Genomic DNA, 24452 nt, shown 5'->3' on the forward strand with positions numbered 1-24452 from the left:
CAGAGGATTTCGACATGCCGTGACCAATCCTGAAACCGAACGAGTCAGAGCGGCGGGATTAACTTGCTGGTCACCCTGGCCGCATCATTACCTGCCGTGCACTCTTACCAGGCCGTGTGCGACGTTTGAATTAGACAACCGGCCGCCGGCAGGACGACCAAGCACATCACGTCGCTCTGCATCTGCATCTCTGTCGTCGTAATTCGTAGGAGTAAATTCGTTATGCAGCTGCGTTGACGGCTCATGAGGCCAGGACCGGGTGCAACATACTCCTTTGAAGTTTGAAGGCTTGACCTTGAACACGTAAAGCCATCCGATTGTCAAAAAGAAAAAAAAACAGCCTGAACCTGAATTGACGTTCGCCGGATTCCGTTCACAAGTGTTTTCTGCCAATCGCGACGCGCACGGACGTCAGCCATTTTTAGGCCAGGTTGAAGGTCGTGTGCGACTGTGACCGACCGAGCCACGTTCGCCGGTTTGGCCGACCGAGGCAACGCGCGTTCTACGGCTGGCCGCCGAACGGCCCATGCACGGCCACGCGCCCACGCCGTCGCCGACGCCCACGCCCGCGGCGCCTCCAACGGCCGTGCACGCACGCAGCGTGGGACGATCGTGTGGGGGATGGCTGACCTGTCGTAATATGGCACGCGTCCCCGTCACTCCGCCAGCTGTGTGCGCAGCCGTGGGCGCACGATCGATCGGCGACGTGGCCTACGCGTCGTTCTGTTAAGGCATCTTCAACTGTAACCTGAAAATTTCCCTCTTTAACCCGTCCGTGGATAGAGAATTAGTCCGCGTTTTTGCGGGCACGGATGCAAGAGATAGCCATCCAACCGTAGCCGTATACATTTTCACAATAACTCGAATCAACGGGACGAAATTCGTTCATACAAGTCCGGATTTCATATAAACACGGCCAAATTTCATATAAACATAACGGATTTCATTACAAATACATTAAAGTTGTGCTAGGTGGGCTCTAGAGTATAATTAATACCTAATCTAAATAATCGCCGGCGCCAGTTCCCCGTGTTCGGCCATGAACCAAGAGAATTGAAGTTTCGCCTTGTCCAGCTCCGCCTCAACGCTCTCCACATCTGCCTTTGTAACCTCCGTCTCCGAAGGCCCGGGAAGTGAAGTTGTCCGCCTCCATGTCGTCGCCAAGCGACTAATCGGCCGAAGATGCTCAGCCCACCAAGCTTGGTGTCGACGAGAGGGGAGGAGCGGTGGCCTTCCTAGGACACGAGCGTCGACGACCTACCGTGCACTAATCGTCTTGGCTGTCGGCGGCGCTCACGGACGTGTCGGCTTCTTCGTGGTCATGGCGTCGGGGCGCGGCCTCCTCCCCGTCGCACTCCTTGCCGGCGGCCGCCACCTCCGTTACCCGCTACCAGTACCGCTAGCGGGCGAGGCGGGTGGAGCAGGTGGAGAGGTAGAACTCGAGCAACGCCTTCTGCTCGGCTAGGTCCGTGTCCGGCGCGGTCGCCCTGCCATCGGCGACCTGTTCCTCCGCCTGCAGATGCTCCTGCAGGAGGTTGTGGTTGTAGTTGGTGTCGGCCTGCGCCTCCCAAAACCGGTCCTCTCGTTCCTCCCGCACCATGTCCATATAAATGGGCACGGGCCTTGCCGATGATCATGGTGCAATGCACCGGCGAGGGTGGAGCGGAGGAGGATGGTGTCGTGGAGGAAGAGGAGGGTGGCGCTGGCTCGTCGGAGGAGGCGCCCTCCATTTGCACGTCGGAGAAGGAGACGCCCTCCGGTTGCCTACCGGCGGCAATGGAGGCCATGGCCTTCTTCTGCTCTGATGTCAACCCGTCCCAGAGAGTTTTGACGGCGGAGGGATCCACGGCGGGGAGTGGTGCGAAGAGTGATGACTGTGGCTATGGCTGGGGCACCGGGGCAGTGGTAGCACCGGTGGGCGGACAGAGGGACGGATGTGTGGCGCCGGAGGAGAAGCCTCGGCAACCGTGTGCCATCAATGCGGGCGGCAGACGGACGGACGGGCGGCCGTCGTGTCGTTTAACGCGTGACGGTCGCCTGCACCGAAAAGCTTCCATGCCGGCGCCAGTGAGCGGCCGCGTCCGCTCTAGCTGGGCATGAATGCGGGCGCAAACTGAAAACGCGCGGGAGAGGGTAGATGTTTTTGGTGGGTCAGGACGGTCAAAAGCGGACTTAGAATCGGTCCGGGCTTTAATAAACCTCCTTCACTTTTGTCTTTGATTTGTAAGAGAAATCGCATCCGGCCCAAATAATGAAACGTGTGTGCTGAACAGGAAGGTTTGCGGGTCCGCATCAAAGATGGCCTTACTTGGGTGGGCCGCGCAGGAAGCGCGTCGATCGGCCGACTGGCAGATCGCTGTGCCGCTAGCTCATGCTCCTACTCTAGTCTCTAGGGGAGAGAGGACACGAATATCTAATTCGTCCGAGCTAGCCGGTGAGCCCATCGTCACATGCATCGTGAAGTGCAATGGGGGCGGGTCAACTCAACTCTTGGGTGCACAATTGCACATTTCAGATCCAGCCAGTGCCACGAAGCACGCAGACCAGCAGCGAGACTCTGCCCGAATGTTCGCAAATAGCCAAGCAGAGACGCCGGATTCAACTCAACTCAACGACAGAATCTGGCGCCAAGAGATGCGCTACAGTGTTTACGTGCACACGACGAACAAAACCTTGTGGTAATTCTTCCAAGTAACTCTTGCGAGCAGCAAGCGTACAAACCATTAATCTGCAAGCCCATCAATCTTACAGTACATCTTAGATTAAGCGTACGAAGGAACAAACAAACCGGAAAAAACGAGATGAATTTCGGGAGCGGTTACACGGATTCGCCCCGGCCCGAGCCAGATATCTACATACACCTGCTACCAACCAAGCATACAAAGCGCACATTCATCAGCATCAGTCGAAGTCGATCAGGCGAGCGCGGCGAGCCCGCCGCCGCGCATCATCTGGCGGAACTCGTGGAAGTCGACGCGGCCGTCGCCGTCGCGGTCGACCTGCCCGATCATGCGGCGGCACTCCTCGGCCGACCGGCCCTGCTTCAGCCCCAGCGACGCCAGCACGGCGCTCAGCTCGTCCACCGTGATGAACCCGTCGCCGTTGGCGTCGAACACGCGGAACGCCTCCCGCATGTCCTCGTCCTCTTCCTCGTCCGACGAATCCTTCTGGTCCCCGCCGCTGCTCGTCGACATGATGGTGCGGTAGAGCTCGCCGAACTCCTCCACGTCCACGCACCCGTCGCCGTCGGCGTCGATGCGCGCGATCATGGCGGCCAGCTCGTCGCCCGGCACGGGGATGCCCAGCTTGCCCAGCGAGTCCTCCAGCTCCTCCCGCGTGATGCGCCCGTCGCCGTTCCGGTCGAACAGCTCGAACACGCGCGCCAGCTCCGCGCGGTCCGCCGCCTTCACCGAGGGCGACATCTTGCTCGGGGCCGGAGACGCTGCCGGTGGAGGCGCCGGCGACGGAGGCGGAGACGGCGAGGGGGGCGCGGCGCAGCCGCGGACAGGGAGGATGGAGGAGAGGCTGGTCGGGATGTAGGAGAGGAGGCCGGAGGGTGGCATGGAGGGTGGTGTTGCTTTGCTCGCTGTGGAGGCTTTGAAGGAAGATCGCTCGAGTTGAGTTGGGTGGGAGAGAGTTTGGTGGTGGTGGTGTTGGCGCAAAGCTTTTGCCGTGGACCAGGGTTGTATTTATACTACTCCTTTCTCGCGTATTGCTCTCTTTCTTTTTTTTCTTGTAAAAGGGATAAAGTGCTTCCGTGTCCTTATATGTCAAGAGTTCAGTCGATGAACTCTATTGCTTTAAAAAATGGAGTTCAGTCGATGAAGAATTTGGGACGGACTCCATTTCCCCGTGTCTTGATTTGACTTCCAAATAAAGTGTCATTTTGTCTTACTTAATTTACTCGGGTTTTTCCCCTTGCCTAGAAGCATTGTACTGGTATGCATAATATCCCATCGAAAAACGGTATGACTCGCAAAAATAAAGGACGAACAGCGGTACAAATACGTTTGCGGGAAGTATGTGTTCCAAGTATAGGAACATGCTACTCTGGACATGTCTACGTATGAACCCATTTCACGAAATTTGCAAAAAAAAATCACATTTATATGTTTTGGGAGAAATACATATGTTTTTTTTTGCTGGCTGTGGGGTTCGAACCCACGCGCACTTATGTGCAGAAGATCTTAAGTCTTCCCCCTTAACCACTCGGGCAAACCAGCTCTTGATGGAGCAAGTTACATCTTTCGTAAAATATACTATTATTGCACAACTCACATATGATCATGCTGAAATAACAGCAGAGACAAAATTTAAATGGCACTTTATTTAATGTCTGTGTAGAAATGTGGAGCTTGCTAGAGTTGATCAACGTTGGTATTGATGTGTATATATATGTGTGTGTGTGTGTGTGTGTGTGTGTGTGTGTGGAAAATAAGAGAAGAGGAGAGCTACTCCCCTTTAATTTGGTGCTATTGAAAAAAAATTCTGAAATATGGTGTACTCCCTCCGTTCGGAAAATCTTGTCTCAATCTTGTTTCTCAAATGGATGTATCTAACACTAACTTAGTGCTAGATACATTCATTTGAGGGACAAGTTTTTTCGAACGGAGGGAGTATATATGTGGAAGATAAGAGAAGAGCAAGACGGTGAGGGGAGGGGAAATTCTTTGGTATTTCTGAATTATTAAATTTAACTTTTGAATTGTTATGAGGCATATGGTTTCCGCATAACTAAAAAATGCAGCATTTTATTCTTTATTTCGGTGTGCTATGCTTTGTCCCGGACTTGTTACCACGATGGAACTAGAAGCTGAAAACTAATACAGGAAGCAGCATAAAATACATTTGACTTCAGTTTTGAGAATAAAATCTGGCCAGGTTACGGCATCTCTAAAAGCGGACCCTCGAATCGCCGGTAAACGTCCAGAACGGCGCTGACCGGATGCGTTGACATCCAACATTATCCCGCACCAGTCTGCAGACCAGTTTGCATGTTCATTTTCTCATAAACCGAAAGCAAACTAGGGAGGCTTTGCCGTGGTCCGGACAGCTACTACGTCAGACTCCGACACCCACAGCCCACCCAAAACCACACCCAGACCCGGTCTTCATCCCTTTTCCCTTTCTCTGCATCTGCTTGCTCCCTGGTCATCGCCGTTGTACCATCTTGGCCGTCCGTCAAGCCCTTGTCGGACCTCCGCTGCCTCCACCGCTCCACCCAGTCGCCACGTGCTTTGCCTACGCCGTCGTTCGTCACCACTCGTCCCTCCACCATGCAGGTACCATCCGCCCATGTGGATGCTGTCCGTGGGTCACCACGTCCGGCAATTGTTTGGTGAAATACTCGTGTTAAATTTTTGACCTTTTCTCCCTTCTTTGAAGCAATGGATTTAAACATGGAGTCCATGTACGAACACTACGTTGAGTCGTCCAACGACTCGTCTGATGAGGAGGTATGCGGATACAATAACGATGACGCAAGCGGTCCTTCTAGACGTGGAGCGTGCGGAAGAGCATGTGCTCAATTTCAAGGGATCGATCAATGGTCATCGCGTGTTGGATTGGAACAGTGCACGTGGGCATTTGATGTTGATGGACGACTACTTCACCCCCGACGCCCTATTCGCTGACAATTTTCTTCGATGCTTTCGAGTGCGAAAAAATGTGTTTGGTCGCATCTCCAATGGCATGTGGTCCTACGATGACTACTTCATCTTGAACAAGGATGTTGTAGGAAGAATTAGATTTCTCTAGTTAGCACAAGGGCATGGCTGCATAGCGAATGCTTGCATATGGCACGACTGCAGATTCATGGGGCGAGTACCTCCGAATATCTAAGAGCACATACGGAGATGCCATGGTGAGATTTGCTACTGCGCTGGTCATGGTGTTTGTGTTGGGGATCATAGCAGAAATTTAAAATTTTCTATGCATCACCAAGATCAATCTATGGAGTCATCTAGCAACGAGAGGGAGAGGAGTGCATCTACATACCCTTGTAGATCGCTAAGCGGAAGCGTTCAAGAGAACGGGGTTGATGGAGTCGTACTCGTCGTGATCCAAATCAGCGATGATCCTAGCGCCGAACGGACGGCACCTCCGCGTTCAACACACGTACGGAGCGGAGACGTCTCCTCCTTCTTGATCCAGCAAGGGGGAGGAGAAGTTGAAGGAGATCCAGCAGCACGACGGCGTGGTGGTCGAAGTAGCGAGATCCCGGCAGGGCTTCGCCAAGCGCAAGCGGGGAGGAAGAGGTGTCACGGGAGGGAGGGAGGCGCTGCTACGTCTTGAGCTTGCGTTGATTTTCCCCGAAGAGGAAGGGATGATGCAGCAGAGTAGCGTAAGTATTTCCCTCAATTTTTGAGAACCAAGGTATCAATCCAGTAGAAGGCCACGCTCAAGTCCCTCGTACCTGCACAAAGCGTTAGCTACTCGCAACCAACGCGATTAGGGGTTGTCAATCCTTTCACGGTCACTTACGAGAGTGAGATCTGATAGATATAATATTTTTGGTATAAAGATGCAAAGTAAAAAGTAAATGCAAAGTAAAAGGCAAAGCAAGATTAAAGTGATGGAGATTGATATGATGAGAATAGACCCGGGGGCCATAGGTTTCACTGGTGGCTTCTCTCAAGAGCATAAGTATTCTATGGTGGGTGAACAAATTACTGTTGAGCAATTGACATAATTGAGCATAGTTATAAGAATATCTAGCCATGATCATGTATATAGGCATCACGTCCGTGACAAGTAGATCGAAACGATTCTGCATCTACTACTATTACTCCACTCATCGACCGCTATCCAGCATGCATCTAGAGTATTAAGTTAAAAACAGAGTAACGTCGTAAGCAAGATGACATGATGTAGAGAGATAAATTCATGCAATATGAAATAAACCCAATCTTGTTATCCTCGATGGCAACGATGCAATACGTGCCTTGCTGCCCCTTCTGTCACTGGGTAAGGACACCACAAGATCGAACCCAAAGCTAAGCACTTCTCCCATGGCAAGAACTACCAATCTAGTTGGCCAAACCAAACAGATAATTCGAAGAGACTTGCAAAGATAACCAACCATACATAAAATAATTCATAGAAGATTCAAATATTATTCATAGATAGACTTGATCATAAACCCACAATTCATCGATCTCAACAAACACACCGCAAAAACAAGATTACATCGAATAGATCTCCACAAGAGAGGGGGAGAACTTTGTATTGAGATTCAAAGAGAGAGAAGAAGCCATCTAGCTACTAACTATGGACCCGAAGGTCTGAGGTAAACTACTCACACTTCATCGGAGAGGCTATGATGATGTAGAAACCCTCCGTGATGACGGCCCTCTTCCGGCGGAGCTCCGGAACAGGCCCCAAGATGGGATCTCGTGGATACAGAAAGTTGCGGTGGTCGAATTAGGTTTTTTGCTCCTGTTCTGATCGTTTGGGGGTACGTGTGTATATATAGGAGGAAGAAGTACGCCGGAGGAGCAACGAGGGGCCCACGAGGCAGGGGGCGCGCCCCCACCCTCGTGACCGCCTCTTTTGTTCCTTGGAGCAGGGTCCAAGTCTCCAGGATCACGTTCGGTGAGAAAATCATGTTCCCGAAGATTTTATTCCGTTTGGACTCCATTTGATATTCCGTTTCTTCGAAATACTGAAATAGGCAAAAACAACAATTCTGGGCTGGGACTTCGGTTAATAGGTTAGTCCCAAAAATAATATAAAAGTGGAAAATAAAGCCCAATATAGTCCAAAACAGTAGATAATATAGCATGGAGCAATCAAAAATTATAGATACGCTGGAGACGTATCAGGCATCCCCAAGCTTAATTCCTGCTCGTCCTCGAGTAGGTAAACTATAAAAAGAGATTTTTTGATGCGGAGTGCTACTTGGCATAATTTCAATGCAAATCTTCTTAATTATGGTATGAATATTGAGATTAGAAAGATTCAAGACAAAAGTTTATATTGACATAAAAATAATAATACTTCAAACATAATAACAAAGCAATTATGTCTTCTCAAAATAACATGGCCAAAGAAAGTTATCCCTATAAAATCATATAGTCTGGCTATGCTCTATCTTCACCACATAAAATATTTAAATCATGCACAACCCCCATAACAAGCCAAACAATTGTTTCATACTCTAACTTTTTCAAAACTTTTTCAATCTTCACGCAATACATGAGCGTGAGCCATGGATATAGCACTATAGGTGGAATAGAATGGTGGTTGTGGAGAAGACAAAAAGGAGAAGATAGTCTCACATCAACTAGGCGTATCAACGGGCTATGGAGATGCCCATCAATAGATATCAATGTGAGTGAGTAGGGATTGCCATGCAATGGATGCACTAAAGCTATAAGTATATGAAAGCTCAAAAAGAAACTAAGTGGGTGTGCATCCAACTTGCTTGCTCATGAAGACCTAGGGCAATTTGAGTAAGCCCATCATTGGAATATACAAGCCAAGTTCTATAATGTAAAATTCTCACTAGTATATGAAAGTGATAACACGAGAGACTCTCTACTATGAAGATCATGGTGCTACTTTGAAGCACAAGTGTGGTAAAAGGATAGTAACATTGTCCCTTCTCTTTTTTTCTCTCATTTTTTTATTTATTTGGGCATTTTCTCTTTTTTTTTATGGCCTATTTTTATTTGGGCTTCTTTGGCCTCTTTTATTTATTTTTCGTCCGGAGTCTCATCCCGACTTATGGGGGAATCATAGTCTCCATCATTCTTTTCTCACTTGGGACAATGCTCTAATAATGATGATCATCACACTTTTATTTTTCTTATAACTCAACAATTACAACTCGATACTTAGAAAAAAATATGACTCTATATGAATGCATCCGGCGGTGTACCGGGATATGCAATATGACAATGATGGAGTGTGTCATGATGAACTAGATGGTGGAAAGTTGCATGGCAATATATCTCGGAATGGCTTTGGAAATGCCATATAGGTATGTATGGTGGCTGTTTTGAGGAAGGTATATGGTAGGTGTATGATACCGGCGAAAGGTGCGTGGTATTAGAGAGGCTAGCAAAGGTGGAAGGGTGAGAGTGCGTATGATACATGGACTCAACATTAGTCATAAAGAACTCATATACTTATTGCAAAAATCTAGAAGTTATCAAAGCAAAGTATTACGCGCATGCTCCTAGGAGGATAGATTGGTAGGAAAAGACCATCGCTCGTCCCCGACCGCCACTCATAAGGAAGACAATCAATAAATAAATCATGCTCAAACTTCATCACATAACAGTTCACCATACGTGCATGCTACGGGAATCACAAACTTTAACACAAGTATTCTTTAAATACACAACTACTCAACTAGCATGACTTTAATATTATCACCTCCATATCTCAAAACAATTCACAACTAACAAGTATTCTTAGTATTCAACACACTCAAAAGAAAGTTTCACAAATCTTGAATACCAAGCATATTATTATTAAGCAAATTACCATGCTATTAAGAGACTCTCAAAATAATTTAAGTGAAGCATGAGAGATCAATAGTTTCTTAAAAAAATCCACCACCGTGCTCTAAAAGATCTAAGTGAAGCACATAGAGCAAAATTATAACGCTCAAAAGATATAAGTAAAGCACATAGAGCAAAACTACTTGGCTCAAAAGATATAAGTGAAGCACATAGAGTATTCTATCAAATTTTAATTCATGTGTGGCTCTCTCAAAAGGTGTGTAAAGCAAGAATGATTGTGGCATACTAAGACACAAAGACACAAATAATACAAGACGCTCCAAGCAAAATACATATCATATTGGTGAATAAAAATATAGCTCCAAGTAAATTACCGATGGAAGTGGACGAAAGAGGGGATGCTTTCCGGGGCATCCCCAAGCTTTGACTTTTTGGTGTCCTTGGATTATCTTGGGGGTGCCATGGGCATCCCCAAGCTTAGGCTCTTTCCACTCCTTGTTTCATGATCCATCAAAAGAATTCACCCAAAACTTGAAAACTTCACAAAACAAAACTCAAAATAGAAAACTCATGAGCTCCGTTAGCGAAAGAAAACAAAAGACCACTTCAAGGTACTGTAATTAACTCATTATTTATTTATATTGGTGTTAAACCTACTGTATTCCAACTTCTCTATGGATTATAAACTATTTTACTAACCATAAATTCATCAAAATAAGCAAACAACACATGAAAAAACAGAATCTGTCAAAGACAGAACAGTCTGTAGTAATCTGTAGCTAGCGCACGATCTGGAACCCCAAAAATTCTAAAATAAATTTCTGGACGTGAGGAATTTATCTATTAATCATATGCAAAAAATAATTAACTAAATATCACTCTTCAAATAAAAATTACAGTAGTTCTCGTGAGCGCTAAAGTTTCTGTTTTTTATAGCAAGTTCAACAAGACTTTCCCCAAGTATTCCCAACGGTTCTACTTGGCACAAACACTAATAAACACAAAAAACACAAGCAAAACAGAGGCTAGGTAAATTCTTTATTACTAAACAGGAGCAAAAAGTAAGGAATAAAAATAAAATTGGGTTGCCTCCCAACAAGCGCTATCGTTTAACGCCCCTAGCTAGGCATAAAAGCGAGGATAGATCTAGGTATTGCCATCTTTGGTAGGCAATCCATAAGTGGCTCTCATGATAGTTTCATATGGTAATTTTATTTTCTTTCTTGGAAAGTGTTCTATGCCCTTTTTTAATGGAAATTGAAATCTAATATTCCCTTCCTTCATATCAATAATCGCACCAACTGTTCTAAGGAAAGGTCTACCAAGAATAATAGGGCAAGAAGGATTGCAATCTATATCAAGAACAATAAAATCTACGGGCACATAATTCCTATTTACAACAATAAGAACATCATTAATCCTTCCCATAGGTTTCTTAACGGTAGAATTCGCAAGATGCAAGTTTAGAGAGCAATCATCAAAATCACGGAAATCTAGTAAATTACACAAAGTTTTGGGGATGGTGGAGACACTAGCACCCAAATCACACAAAGCATAAAACTCATGGTCTTTAATTTTAATTTTAATAGTTGGTTCCCACTCATCATAGAGTTTTCTAGGGATAGAAACTTTCAACTCAAGTTTTTTTCATAAGATTGCATCAAGGCATCAACAATATGTTCGGTGAAGGCTTTATTTTGACTATAAGCATGTGGAGAATTTAGCATGGATTGCAACAAGGAAATACAATCAATTAAAGAGTAACTTTCATAATTAAATTCCTTGAAATCCAATATAGTGGGTTTAGCAACATCTAGATTTTTATTTCTTTCAATCCCACTTTCATCAATTTCATCATTAAGATCTAAATACTCCGAATTTTTAGAATGCCTTCTAGGTAAAGGAAGATCATATTCAGTTTCATCAAGATTCATATTGCAAAACAAAGATTTAATAGGGGGACACATCAATAACTTTTAGATCTTCATCTTGATTTTCATAGGAATTGGGGGAACACGCTTTAATAAAGGCATCTTTGGAAGCACGCATCCTAGCGGTTCTTTACTTGCACTCATCAATGGAAATTCTCATGGCTTTGAGAGACTCATTGATATCATGCTTAGGAGGAATAGATCTAAGCTTTAAAGAATCAACCTCAAGAGAAATTCTATCAACGTTCCTAGCCAAATCATCAACTTTAAGCAATTTCTCTTCAAGCAAAGCATTAAAATTCTTTTGTGAATTCATAAATTCTTTAACACTATTCTCAAATTCAGAGGGCATCTTATTATAATTTCCATAAGAGTTGTTGTAGGAATTCCCATAATTATTAGAAGGATTACTAGGATATGGCCTAGGATTAAAATTCCCTCTATAAGTGTTGTTACCAAAATTATTCCTACCAACAAAATTCACATCCATAGATTCATTGTTATTCTCAATCAAAGTGGACAAAGGCATATCATTAGGATCAGAAGAAACACTCTTAGTAGCAAATAATTTCATAAGTTCATCCATCTTTCCACTCAACACATTGATTTCTTCTATCGCATGCACTTTTTTATTAGAAGATCTTTCAGTATGCCATTGAGAATAATTAACCATAATATTATCTAGGAGTTTAGTAGCATCTCCTAAAGTGATTTCCATAAAAGTGCCTCCCGCGGCCAAATCTAAAAGATTTCTAGAAGCAAAATTCAATCTGGCATAAAATTTTTGTATGACCATCCACAAATTCAAACCATGAGTAGGGCAATTAAGTATCATTAATTTCATTCTCTCCCAAGCTTGTGCAACATGTTCATGATCAAGTTGTTTAAAGTTCATAATATCGTTTCTAAGAGAGATGATCTTAGCGGGAGGAAAATACTTAGAGATAAAAGCATCTTTGCACTTGTTTCATGAATCAATACTATTCTTAGGCAAAGACGAAAACCAAGCTTTAGCACGATCTCTAAGCGAAAAAGGAAATAGCTTCAATTTAACGACATCATTATTGACATCTTTTTTCTTTTGCATATCACATAAATCAACGAAGCTATTCAGATGAGTAGCGGCATCTTCACTAGGAAGGCCGGCGAATTGATCTTTCATAACAAGATTCAACAAAGCAGTATTAATTTCACAAGATTTAGCATTGGTAAGAGGAGCAATCGGAGTGTTAAGGAAATCATTATTATTGGTATTGGTGAAGTCACACAATTTGGTAGTATCTTGAGCCATTGCGACAAACAAGCAATCTAACACACGAGCAAACAAAAAGCAAACGGGCAAAAAGAGGCAAATAAAGAGGGAGGATAGAGAGAGAGGGCGAATAAAACGGTAAGGGTGAATTGGGGGAGAGGAAAACGAGAGGCAAATGGCAAATAATGTAATGCGAGAGATAGGGATTGTGATGGGTACTTGGTATGTTGACTTTTTGCGTAGACTCCCCGGCAACGGCGCCAGAAATCCTTCTTGCTACATCTTGAGCTTGCGTTGGTTTTCCCTGAAGAGGAAGGGATGATGCAGCAGAGTAGCGTAAGTATTTCCCTCAGTTTTTGAGAACCAAGGTATCAATCCAGTAGAAGGCCACACTCAAGTCCCTCGTACCTGCACAAAGCGATAGCTACTCGCAACCAACGCGATTAGGGGTTGTCAATCTCTTCACGGTCACTTACGAGAGTGAGATCTGATAGATATACTATTTTTGGTATTTTTGGTATAAAGATGCAAAGTAAAAAGTAAAAGCAAAGCAAAAGGCAAAGCAAGATTAAAGTGATGGAGATTGATATGATGAGAATAGACCCGGGGGCCATAGGTTTCACTAGTGGCTTTTCTCAAGAGCATAAGTATTCTACGGTGGGTGAACAAATTACTGTTGAGCAATCGACAGAATTGAGCATAGTTATGAGAATATCTAGGCATGATCATGTATATAGGCATCACGTCCGTGACAAGTAGATCGAAACGATTCTGCATCTACTACTATTACTCCACTCATCGACCGCTATCCAGCATGCATCTAGAGTATTAAGTTAAAAACAAAGTAACGCCTTAAGCAAGATGACATGATGTAGAGAGATAAATTCATGCAATATGAAATAAACCCCATCTTGTTATCCTCGATGGCAATGATGCAATACGTGCCTTGCTGCCCCTTCTGTCACTGGGTAAGGACACCGCAAGATCGAACCCAAAGCTAAGCACTTCTCTCATGGCAAGAACTACCAATCTAGTTGGCCAAACCAAACGGATAATTCGAAGAGACTTGCAGTGATAACCAATCATACATAAAAGAATTCAGAGAATATTCAAATATTATTCATAGATAGACTTGATCATAAACCCACAATTCATCGGTCTCAACAAACACATCGCAAAAACAAGATTACATCGAATAGATCTCCACAAGAGAGGGGGAGAACTTTGTATTGAGATTCAAAGAGAGAGAAGAAGCCATCTAGCTACTAACTATGGACCCGAAGGTCTGAGGTAAACTACTCACACTTCATCGGAGAGGCTATGATGATGTAGAAGCCCTCCGTGATGACGGCCCTCTTCCGGCGGAGCTCCGGAACAGGCCCCAAGATGGGATCTCGTGGATACAGAAAGTTGCGGTGGTGGAATTAGGTTTTTGGCTCTTGTTCTGATCGTTTGGGGGTACGTGTGTATATATAGGAGGAAGAAGTACGCCGGAGGAGCAACGAGGGGCCCACGAGGCAGGGGGCGCGCCCTAGGGGGGGCGCCCCCCACCCTCGTGACCGCCTCTTTTGTTCCTTGGAGCAGGGTCCAAGTCTCCTGGATCACGTTCGGTGAGAAAATCATGTTCCCGAAGATTTTATTCCGTTTGAACTCCGTTTGATATTCCGTTTTTTCGAAACACTGAAATAGGCAAAAAACAGCAATTCTGGGCTGGGCCTCCGGTTAATAGGTTAGTCCCAAAAATAATATAAAAGTGGAAAATAAAGCCCAATATAGTCCAAAACAGTAGATAATATAGTATGGAGCAATCAAAAATTATAGATACGTTGAAGACGTATCAGGCGCCAGGGCTTGGGTTCTCCTACCCTCCCTCCCCTCCACTATATATAGGGGCCCTGGGAGGGCGCCGGTCCCTAGAGATCCCATCTAATGGGAGGGACAGCGGCCTAGGGGTGGCTTGGCCCCCAAGCCAGGTGGAGGTGCCCCCACCCCTTTAGGGTTTCCAACCCTAGGCGCAAGGGAGGCCCAAGGGTGGCGCACCAGCCCACCAGGGACTGGTTCCCACGTCACTTCAGCCCATGGGGCCCTCCGTGACAGGTGGCCCCACCCGGTGGACCCTCGGATCCCTTCCGGTGGTCCCGGTACAATACCGGTGACCCACTCAATATACATATATCTACCTGTTTTCATACTAAAAGACTTGCTGGCACGTACTACCCACTCAATATACATATATATACCCCAATAAACGAAGAGAAATGCTGCAAACATATGGACAAACCACTTTCCATATTGCTCGTTAAGTGCACTGGCATACAGAACCATTTGTGTTAATATAAAGCGAACATCTTGTCACGTCTGATTGTCTGAACGCCCGTTCCTCCTAAACAAGAGAACGGGATATGCTGCCGCCGATAGTACCTCCTACGTTTGGGGGCTGGAGACACCTGTGGCCATGCCAGGTGAGGAGCGAGAGCTCCCAAAGTATATACCGACGAAAACGGTGGCCGGCCCTTGTCATCAAGTCGCATGCAAACGCGTTTTGGCAGGTAGTTGGTCTGCACTCCTCTTCATATTCAAGTTATGGAGCCGCAGAGGCACCGGAGAGAAAAGAAAGGCCAAGAAAACTACAGGTCAACCGAAACCGCGTGAGGCATCCAAAAAAAAACGCGTGGAGCAAGCAGTCCCCACTGTACCGTCGGATGCGGATCTCGGTCGTCGACCGTCGACCGCGATCTTGCCGTCCGATCGGACATCGACGGCGCACGGAGCGACAGATGTGCACGCTGCCGCACGTGGGGGCCCGTGCGGGCCGCACGTGCCGAACCGCCGACAGGCCGGCGCCCTCTCATTCCGCGGGTACATGCACATATTGCAGCTGGCTTCACTGGATTGCAGCTCATCCTTGGCGCTGTATAATGTAGCCTGAATTGAAAAGGGTGGCAGTCGACCGGAACTGACCTGTGGTTCGCGAAGCGCGTGCATGGATTTGGTAGATTAATCCCCGTGCTAAGAATCGTTTGGACATGCCGGGTTAGCTTAATAGTGTAGGAGGAGACTTGGGAGATAGGAGGGCGATAGATTCCTTCTCGAATGGTGGCATTCCATGTGCACCGCGCAGTACAAGGCGTGAGTTTCCGACGGGCAGCCGAGCAGTGCTCGCCTAGTGCGAATAAAGAACAGGAACTGATAGAATGGTCCTGGCAGTGACGGGCACGGACGGACAGCAGCTCGCTTTACCTAATCATGTGGTGTTCAGTTTGACAAAGGGCTCAAACGGGAGGTGACAACTGCAAAGATCAACGTCACGACACCGGCCTCTCATGCCGGGTTGGTACTTGGCACAGTGACGGAAACACTTGAGTTGAATCAAGTGATGCTCTCTAGCACCGTGCACAGGTTACATACACTCTACTCTGACTGATATGTAGCAAAACTGCACTGGCAAACTGGGCATTCCCTATGAGCATCAAAGAAGTTAAATTGGCCTGTACATGATTGTAAACAATTTGAACTATGCACAAGACTGCCTTCTGTAAGAATTTGAAGCCAAAAAATTGCAAAGGGCGTAACTAGGTGAGCCTGTTGCACAGCCGTTCCGCTATCAACAAGAACGTTGTGCAGGATTGCAGCTCCATAGTCACATCGCAGAAGCAACTCTCCCCATCTAGCTATCCACAGAATGGTGGCAGCCAATATTGCCGTACAACAGCTACCCGTCAGCTTGCATCGACTGCGATACTGCTCTAGGACAATCAGGACTACACCAGGCCATCAAATCAAATCACTTTTCTTGAACTGGGGACACACCGAATAATCTTGGCCCATGCAGGGACAACCAAGATTGCACAAAGCCACCAGTCACCTTGCAATCTTGTACTGTAGCATCATGAATGCGTTTGGTGTCGGTCAAAATGTTTGGAAAGGCAACACTGCTTTCACCTGGAAGTTCAAAGAGAAAAATATCAGTAACCACAAACTGGCTCAGCCGCAGAAAAAGATGGAACTTGAGAAAATAATGGAAACTAACCTGACCATAGGAAAGATTATATCCAGGACAGGTAGATAAAAAGTCTGATATCGATTGATCCTTTGGAATAGCAAACCTGAACAAAATTCACTAACGAGCAGATTGCCAATCAACTCCAGATTGTAGGATTTTTGAACTGTAAAGATATTGCTTCAGACAGGAACTTCACAATTTCTTCCTTTTCAACATCTTTCTCCTTTCTTGCATCGAGATGTCTAACCTGAACCGAAGATAATAAAAACATAGCAACATTAGTAATCTCAAAAATCCTAAGTGCATTAGTGATTCACTAAGTGCAGATAGAACAATCTGTGGTTTTCCTTGTTGCTAATTTTCCTCGTCGAAATAGACATATCAACTGTCAAGTTTCCATCTATCCTAAATTGTTCACTACTCCCCCCGTTCCTAAATATAGGTCTTTTTAGAGATTCCACTACAAACTACATACGGATGTATATAGACATATTTTAGAGTGTAGATTCACTCATTTTGCTCCGTATGTAGTTTAGGAACAGAGGGAGTATTTTGCATGATGTTTTTAGTGTGCCTCCGTACTACATTAGAATAAAAGAACATCTTTTAAAAAACATTGGATTTTGTTTCTTTATTTTGGATAATCATTGAGTCACTGGTTCAATCTGAATGCTAGATACATCCATTTGAGAGACAAGCTTTTTCGGACGGAGGGAGTACTAGATTTTCAGATGGAACTAGTTACTCAATGATTATCCAAAATAAAGAAACAAAATCCAATGTTTTTAAAATATGTTGAAATTATTCGTACAAGACACTCAAGAAGTCTTCCCAGCAAGAAGGTACTGTCAAGAACCTGTAAAACTAGGTTAAAAAAACCCGTAAAACTTAAGATTTGTACTCACAATAGAAGCAGATGGTCCAAATGCAAATCAGTGCACATCATTCTGGTATTCATGTCACAGGCTCTTTTTATTTTGTGACAATGATAAAATACCACTTCTTAACAGTGTAAAAACACAATAAGGTAATATAACCTCAACATATTTACCTTCACAAGATCTGTTTGCGAAAGACCTGCTTCAGTGATAAACACAAGGCATTTGATGTCATGATCACTGGCGTACTCATATTGTTCTTGAAGACTTGGGTCTTCCTGAGGAACAAACTGGGCCTAATAATAGTAAATCTATCAGCACTGGCTGAAAATATAATATATATAATCTGCAAGGCTTGTGTAGAATTCACCTTTATGTTAGCTTCCCAAAGTTCTGCAACAAGTTCCATGCGCTCGTTTAAGAGTCCGCCGCCACCCTTTGAACATACAAGTACACTGATGCTATTTTCAATCCTGATGTCCAAAAAATATTAGTGCGTCTAAAGAAATCTCAGTGACCCATTAAAGGGGGATGTGAAATGCAGAAAAGATAGATGATCAGTTGTGTAACCTTGGCAACCCAACGTCAGATGAAGGATTATTAGGAAGGAATTTCTCAAGTGCAATGCTCACACCAACAGCACCCGGGGGTTTGGTTTTCTGTGCAGGTTATCAAATACAAGTTAATCACTTGGCAGTCTTTCATTTTGATCGCATGATAAGCATTCACAGGGGAAAATATTGTGGTAACAACAATTATATAACTCCTTTGTTTTCTCGTTCCGAGGAATCACCAGCACTTGAATGTCTAAAGGTCATGATCGAAGAATGCAGAGTGAGTTTCTAAGCAGATGAGATCAAAATGTCATTTATCATACGGCTTGAGCAGCTTCCTATCAAAACAAACGGCGTATCTAGGGGATGGCTACGGTACAGAAAACTTGAGAAAAGTTTCTAGACCTACTTTTCCTTCCACATTTTGCACTTTTCCCCATTTCCCATCTGGTGCCAGTGAAAAGTTTCTATACCCCCCTAGTCACTCCTTCAGTTCTAATGCCACAAAAGTTCCATCTCATGACTCATCTCCTTTGCATCTTTCTGAAGCACAGGCCAGAAGCCTCCCTGTCAAGGTATATACTCCCTCCGTCCGGAAATACTTGTCGTAGAAATGGATACAAATGGATGTATCTAGAACTAAAATACATCTAGATACATCCATTCCTTGGACAAGTATTTCCGGACAGAGGGAGTATTATCTATTTCTCCTTATCAGGACATCAGTGCTAAAGGAAGAAATAGAGTTATGTACACCTCCCATCACATTGCTGGTGAAAGAGCTGCACAATAGAACAGCCGGTGCAGTGGTAAAGCACCCTTCTGTTATGTACATCCATTCCCTAGCAAATCCACTTCGATGGGCGAGTATTGAATAAAAGGGGTTTGGAAGATTTAAGATGTCCTTAAGAGCAACTCCAACGGGCCGACCCATACGGACGGCGATCTCGTCCACTTTTTGTCCGTTTGGGTCGGCCAGACGGACATGATGTCCGCTTCCGCATTTGGGTCGGCGCGTGCGCCCAACGCTGGCCTGAACCCATTTTGACGGCGCAAAAAAAATGAACGCATGCATATTAAAAAAGAGAAACAGCATTAATTAAACATTAAAGCCGGCCACGAAGGCCGGCGAGAGTCCACGCGTCCACATTTGCATTTAAAAAAAATAAAACAGCCTAAACTACGAGGCGACGCGCCGCCCTAGGCGGCGGCGTCGTCGTCCTCGCGGTCCGTGAGGTCGATGAGCGTTGGCGCCGGCCCGGCCCAGGCGAACGCCGTGTTCCAGAGCGCCGTCATGTCGGGCAGTGCCGGCGCAGGCAGTGCCGGCGCGGGGGGTGTGCGGCCGTCTGTGCAGCCACGGCCTGGCGCGCCTCCTCGGCCTCGCGCTGCTCCTCCTCGAGGTCGCGCTCGAGCATCTCGAGGTACTCGCCGTCGCGGCACTCCTCGGCCACCCTGATCTTGCGCCAGTGCTCGAGGTACGCCTGCTCCTGCGCCGTCGTCGCTCCCATCCAGACCAGCGGCGCGCGTACCCACTCGCGCACTACTCCCATCCAGGAGTAGCGCTCGATGGGGGACGGCTCCCGCTCCGGCTCCGGCTTGATGGGGGACGGCGGGGCCACCGGCGGCACCACACTGTCGCCCGCCGCGGAGAGGGCAAGGGCATGCGCCATTAACGCCTCGTACCGAGCCTCCTCTTCCGCCTTCGCCGCCTCCGCCCTGCGCCGCTCGTCCTCCTCGCTCTCCCGGCAGACGGCCGCAAGGGCCGCCTGGTAGGCGTCCTCCGCCGCCTGGTCCTCCTCGCGGACGACGAGCGCCGGTGGCGGCGACCTCCGGTCAACCTCGCACACGCCCCGTCGCCTCGCCTCCTCGTGCTCGAAGGCGAACCACCTCGCCCAGTTGGGCGAGTCGGTTGCGTAGGCGGGGTCGCGGCGCTGCTCCGGCGTCAACAGCGCCCGCCGGCGCCGCACCTCCTCCACGTGAGCTCGAGCCGACCGCGGCGCCGCCGGCACTGGGATCCTATCTGGATCCAGATGCCAGTCGTGCGGCAGCGTCACGTCGGGATACGGCAGAGGCTGCCGGTGCTGCCAGTGCCACTCCGCCTGGTGCACTGGCACATTCACGCGCTGCCTCTACCGGCGAGGCGCCGGCGCCGGCGGAGGCGGGTGGAAAGGGGTGGCGGGGACTTGCCCTTGGCCTTGCTGCCGCTGGCGCCGGCGAAGAGGCCCATCTCGCTGTGGTTGTGGTGGCTAGGGCTTGCCGGCGACGAGGGAGCAAAGGATGGCAGATGTGGACGGCGAGTTTGGATGAGGACGGCCCCGCCGCACGGTCGGCTTAAAAAAGGACCGCGTGGGCAGTGGGTAGTTGGACGGCCGCCATGTGGGGACGCGGCGGACAGCGGGAAGGCGCGCGAAGCGTCCGTTCGGCGTCCGCGCCGACGCATTTGGGGCGCAAATTTGGGCCGCAAATGCGTTGGCGCGGAAGCGACGCGGACGTGATTTGGGTTTAGGTTGGCGCGTTGGGCCGCCACTTTTGTCCGCGCCGACCCAAACGGACGCATGCGGACGAAATGGGTCGGCCCTTTGGAGTTGCTCTAAGGATTCCGTGCCATCTATATGTAGTTACTTGTTACTGCAAACAGTTCCATTAATTCTTTTAAGTTCCCCTCAAGCATACAGTAGCATCAAGAACAACTTACATGTGTCTTATCCCAAGCATTTTCCATCAACATATCATATCGCCCGCCAACAGCAAGCAGCTTTTCATGGGAACTCGACGCAGGACTACCTTCTTTTGAGTAGATCTGTGATAAAGCATGGTTAACTGAGATATTATATCATCAAACATTAAGTGCACATATAACATATCATCTTTTAAACCATGTGACTTTGAACTTAACAAATGTTGGGATTAAGAATAATACAGTACTTTTTATTGCCATATTGATGACTAATAAGTCATCAAGCAGTAACGTATGCTTTGCGCATATTAACAAATCATGTTTTAAACTATGTGACTGAACTTAACACAAGTTGAGATTGAGAAGAAAAATACAGTATTATTTATTCCCATTACCATATTCTCATTACATTATGGTAAATATAAGACGAGAATGATGTACAGCCTATACTGCATATCATGCAACAACAACAACAACAACAACAACAAAGCCTTTAGTCCCAAACAAGTTGGGGTAGGCTAGAGGTGAAACCCATAAGATCTTGCAACCAACTCATGGCTCTGGCACATGGATAGCAAGCTTCCACGTACCCCTGTCCATAGCTAGCTCTTTGGTGATACTACTGCATATCATGAGAACTGAAAAATAATTCTCTCCAAAGATACAATCGGACTGTTCACCAATGCTTTAGAATTCCAGAAAAGAGAAGATATAAAGATACAGTTCATCACCTGAAAAAACAGATCCGTGTAGTAATAGTCTGAAGGAGGCATAAGTACATCAATAGCAATATGTTCTTCAACTGACCATACCCTCAAACATTTGAGGAAAGTGGAGAGATCATCAAGAGCCTTGCAAGCAGATTTATCTACAACAGGAAACACACAATGATGCCATCATAGAAATTCCTAGTGTAAGGAGCTATGTTAAGAAATGTAATAGCCAGTACCATAGAAAAGGGTCCCTCTTAATCTAGCAAGTACTAGATCTGCAGATCCACAAAACCGCTGATCTGCTTTATGCAGCTTCTCAACAACTTCTTCAGAAAGACGAAGATCCTGGTTGATTCAATAAATTAGCCTAAACACTGAAAATTATTTGCCACAAAATGTCTCTTTTATGATGTTCAGGTGTGTAACTACAAGACTCGCAGAAATAACCAGTATATTCAATTCACAAAACACAATGAAACACATAAGATAACTTGTGACACATTTAATGAAGCGTGTGAATTATAAACAAACTTCACACTTCCTACTCGTGGAAGCAGGTTATACCTGTAATAGTTGCCCTCGAATCAAACTCCACTGTGACTTACGATCCGCCTTATTTGGGCAATATTGAACAAGAGTAGAAGATAGAAACTGAACAACAGGAAAGGATAAGTATCAGCTAAAATGATTCCGCAAATTACAGAAACTGTTAAGGCAAAATAGCATACCTCAGCAACATTCTGTCTTCGTTCCTGAGGAACTCCTGCCCAGGAACAAACTGCTTCAGCGAGTTTGCTATGATTCAGCCGAATAACTATTGCCTTCGAATTGTAAAAACGTCTCACAAGGTCCAAAGCTACCTATGGTTGCATGGAGTAATTGTTTATGTCACGATACAAAAGTACATCTTCAACATTAAAAAAAATTCTAAGATAAATGCCTACTTCGAAATGCATTGTTGCAAATGAAACATAATCTAAAGAATATAAGATCACCGCAAAATGCAGTCACAGAAACAAGGCAAATGATACCACATGAAAATGTATTACCTTGATAACTTCGGCATGTGTTATTGGTGAAGAACCTCCAATGATGTCAAAATCACCCTAAAAAGGCATGAACATAATCTTAGAGAAGGAATCTGGAAATGATTTCATGACAGTGAAACAGTAGACAAAGAAAGATATGGCTATAATCCAGCTTGACAGTAAATAATAATTATATAAATAGAACATTACCTGAAGAAAACGATAAGGAGTTGAATGGCCAACTGCTCTTCTGTGAACCCATGATATTTCATAACGCTTACATGATGATAACTGCAAGTGAATTGTGTAAAAGTATTCGCTGTTAGCTATACATCATTGTACTCACTGGCAATCTCTTACAACTCTTAAAATGAATGAGTGAAATCATTACAAAAGACGCACATTCAAATTTACTACACTAGTCTGGAACAAATGGTTTACTACCATTCATTAGAAACATTTCCATTCTAGAATCTGTTAAGAGTTGTATATGCTTTCCATGAATTAGCTGTGTAGTATCTCCACTGTATACGGGGTTTTCTGCCTATGGCCTTATGGAAATACAATTTGCTATCAGCCAATGGCCTTATGGAAATCCCCCGCAAAAAAAAATGGCCTTATGGAAATAAAGCTGCTATCGGCCTATGGCCTTATGGAAATATAAGTTGCACATTTGCATACTTCCTCACATGGTATCAGAGCCCTAGGTTTTCTTCCCACCGCACACAACTCCTGCTCTCTAACTCAGACAGATTGTTTTTTATCTTTTCTCGGTATCATCTCGATTTCTATTTCTGATCGATTCTCATGACAACAGTTACCCTGATCAAGTTTGTGCCCAAGTTCCCTGATCACTGCATCCCAACCCCGATTTCCAGATCAATTCCCCTACACAGCAATCGCCCTATTTCTAAAGGAAATAGGAAATAGAAGAAATAGATCTGAAAGTTGGGAGCAAATAAGATGTAAAGACAATCAAGGCATACAGTCACACAATTAGATAAGGGCCACAAAAAAACAAGTGTGACACTTGTTATAGACCTGGTTAGCAGCAACGTTCATAACAAATGGTGTTCGCAGCTCATAGCAAAGTTCTAGCATCTCTCCTCCTTGTGTTAGGATCTTCACTGTCTTTCCACTACAAATTTGCAAATAATAAAAATAATAATATAAATGTCAGCAAAGAGTAGTTGTGATGGAACAATCACTAGTTTGTCTTCTTCACACATTAAATATTCATAAGGTAAGCAGACTAGAATTCAAACACACCTATTTTCAGTAAATTTTCCATCCAATGTATGCAAGGGTGATATCTGGAACCTTTTAGCACAATGTCGCTTAAAAACCTCTTTGCTAACCTCAATAATGGAATCCAAGAGTTCACTGTTATCATTTTTATAAGTGGTTTTTTTACTGCTTTCATGCTGACATTGCATTTTGGCGACCAGTCGATCTTCATTAAATATTGTAGATATAACTCGATCATAAACGTAAGTGTCTTCAGGTGTCTGTATCATTCTAAGTACATCTGCATCAAGTGGACAAAGGCAGACATAATAAGTAAAAAAGATTGAACTGCCACTTCAAATATATTCAATATCCATATACAAGGAAAAGGCTGAAACAAGTTGCCTGAAAGGCCCATGATGATAATAATATCCACCAATTTATTAAATTACAGAGCACACAAAGCGAGCACCATAGAGCAGACAAACAGTCTATTGTTGGAGGAGCACAATTGCAGTCAAAAATCAACAAAGTACAAAGCACAGTCTATATTTGTGCAGCACAATTGCCCATGTAAAGTTTTATTTTGTTTTTTGTTGTTGTCACCAATTATAAATTTAGCACCGCTTTGGTGCTCTTCTTAATACAAAAGCAGTCCAGTACGTGTTCGAGAAAACAAAGTATAAAGCACAGACATGAGCACATAAAGGCATAAAACA

The 24452-nt window shown here is 45.4% G+C and overlaps 2 protein-coding genes and 1 non-coding gene across 4 annotated transcripts in view; all 3 read right to left on the bottom strand.

Annotated features, from left to right (window-relative positions):
• Positions 1 to 2663: 2663 nt before the first annotated feature.
• On the bottom strand, positions 2664 to 3655 carry LOC119355571 (probable calcium-binding protein CML22). The gene has a single exon (XM_037622393.1). The coding sequence runs from the start codon at positions 3561 to 3563 to the stop codon at positions 2916 to 2918; it is 648 nt and encodes a 215-aa protein (XP_037478290.1). The 5' UTR covers positions 3564 to 3655; the 3' UTR covers positions 2664 to 2915.
• A 485-nt stretch (positions 3656 to 4140) lies between these two features.
• Positions 4141 to 4223, bottom strand: TRNAL-UAA. The gene has a single exon. It is a non-coding gene; the product is annotated as a tRNA-Leu (tRNA).
• Positions 4224 to 16000: 11777 nt separating this feature from the next.
• Positions 16001 to 24452, bottom strand: part of LOC119355573 (eIF-2-alpha kinase GCN2-like) — a 26614-nt gene continuing 18162 nt past the window's right edge. For both annotated transcript variants that reach the window (XM_037622395.1, XM_037622394.1), the window contains exons 17-30: positions 23776 to 24034; positions 23548 to 23644; positions 22717 to 22797; positions 22528 to 22584; positions 22207 to 22338; positions 22043 to 22129; positions 21715 to 21823; positions 21497 to 21633; positions 20784 to 20888; positions 18105 to 18193; positions 17905 to 18007; positions 17708 to 17830; positions 16684 to 16903; positions 16001 to 16595 (exon numbers count right to left, since the gene is read on the bottom strand). In XM_037622395.1, coding sequence (XP_037478292.1) covers positions 16793 to 16903; positions 17708 to 17830; positions 17905 to 18007; positions 18105 to 18193; positions 20784 to 20888; positions 21497 to 21633; positions 21715 to 21823; positions 22043 to 22129; positions 22207 to 22338; positions 22528 to 22584; positions 22717 to 22797; positions 23548 to 23644; positions 23776 to 24034 — 1490 coding nt within the window. In that variant the 3' untranslated portion in view covers positions 16001 to 16595; positions 16684 to 16792. The remainder of the gene's footprint in view (positions 16596 to 16683; positions 16904 to 17707; positions 17831 to 17904; positions 18008 to 18104; positions 18194 to 20783; positions 20889 to 21496; positions 21634 to 21714; positions 21824 to 22042; positions 22130 to 22206; positions 22339 to 22527; positions 22585 to 22716; positions 22798 to 23547; positions 23645 to 23775; positions 24035 to 24452) is intronic.

The sequence above is a fragment of the Triticum dicoccoides genome, chromosome 2A, assembly GCF_002162155.2.
Source record: "Triticum dicoccoides isolate Atlit2015 ecotype Zavitan chromosome 2A, WEW_v2.0, whole genome shotgun sequence".
Taxonomy (NCBI): domain Eukaryota; kingdom Viridiplantae; phylum Streptophyta; class Magnoliopsida; order Poales; family Poaceae; genus Triticum; species Triticum dicoccoides.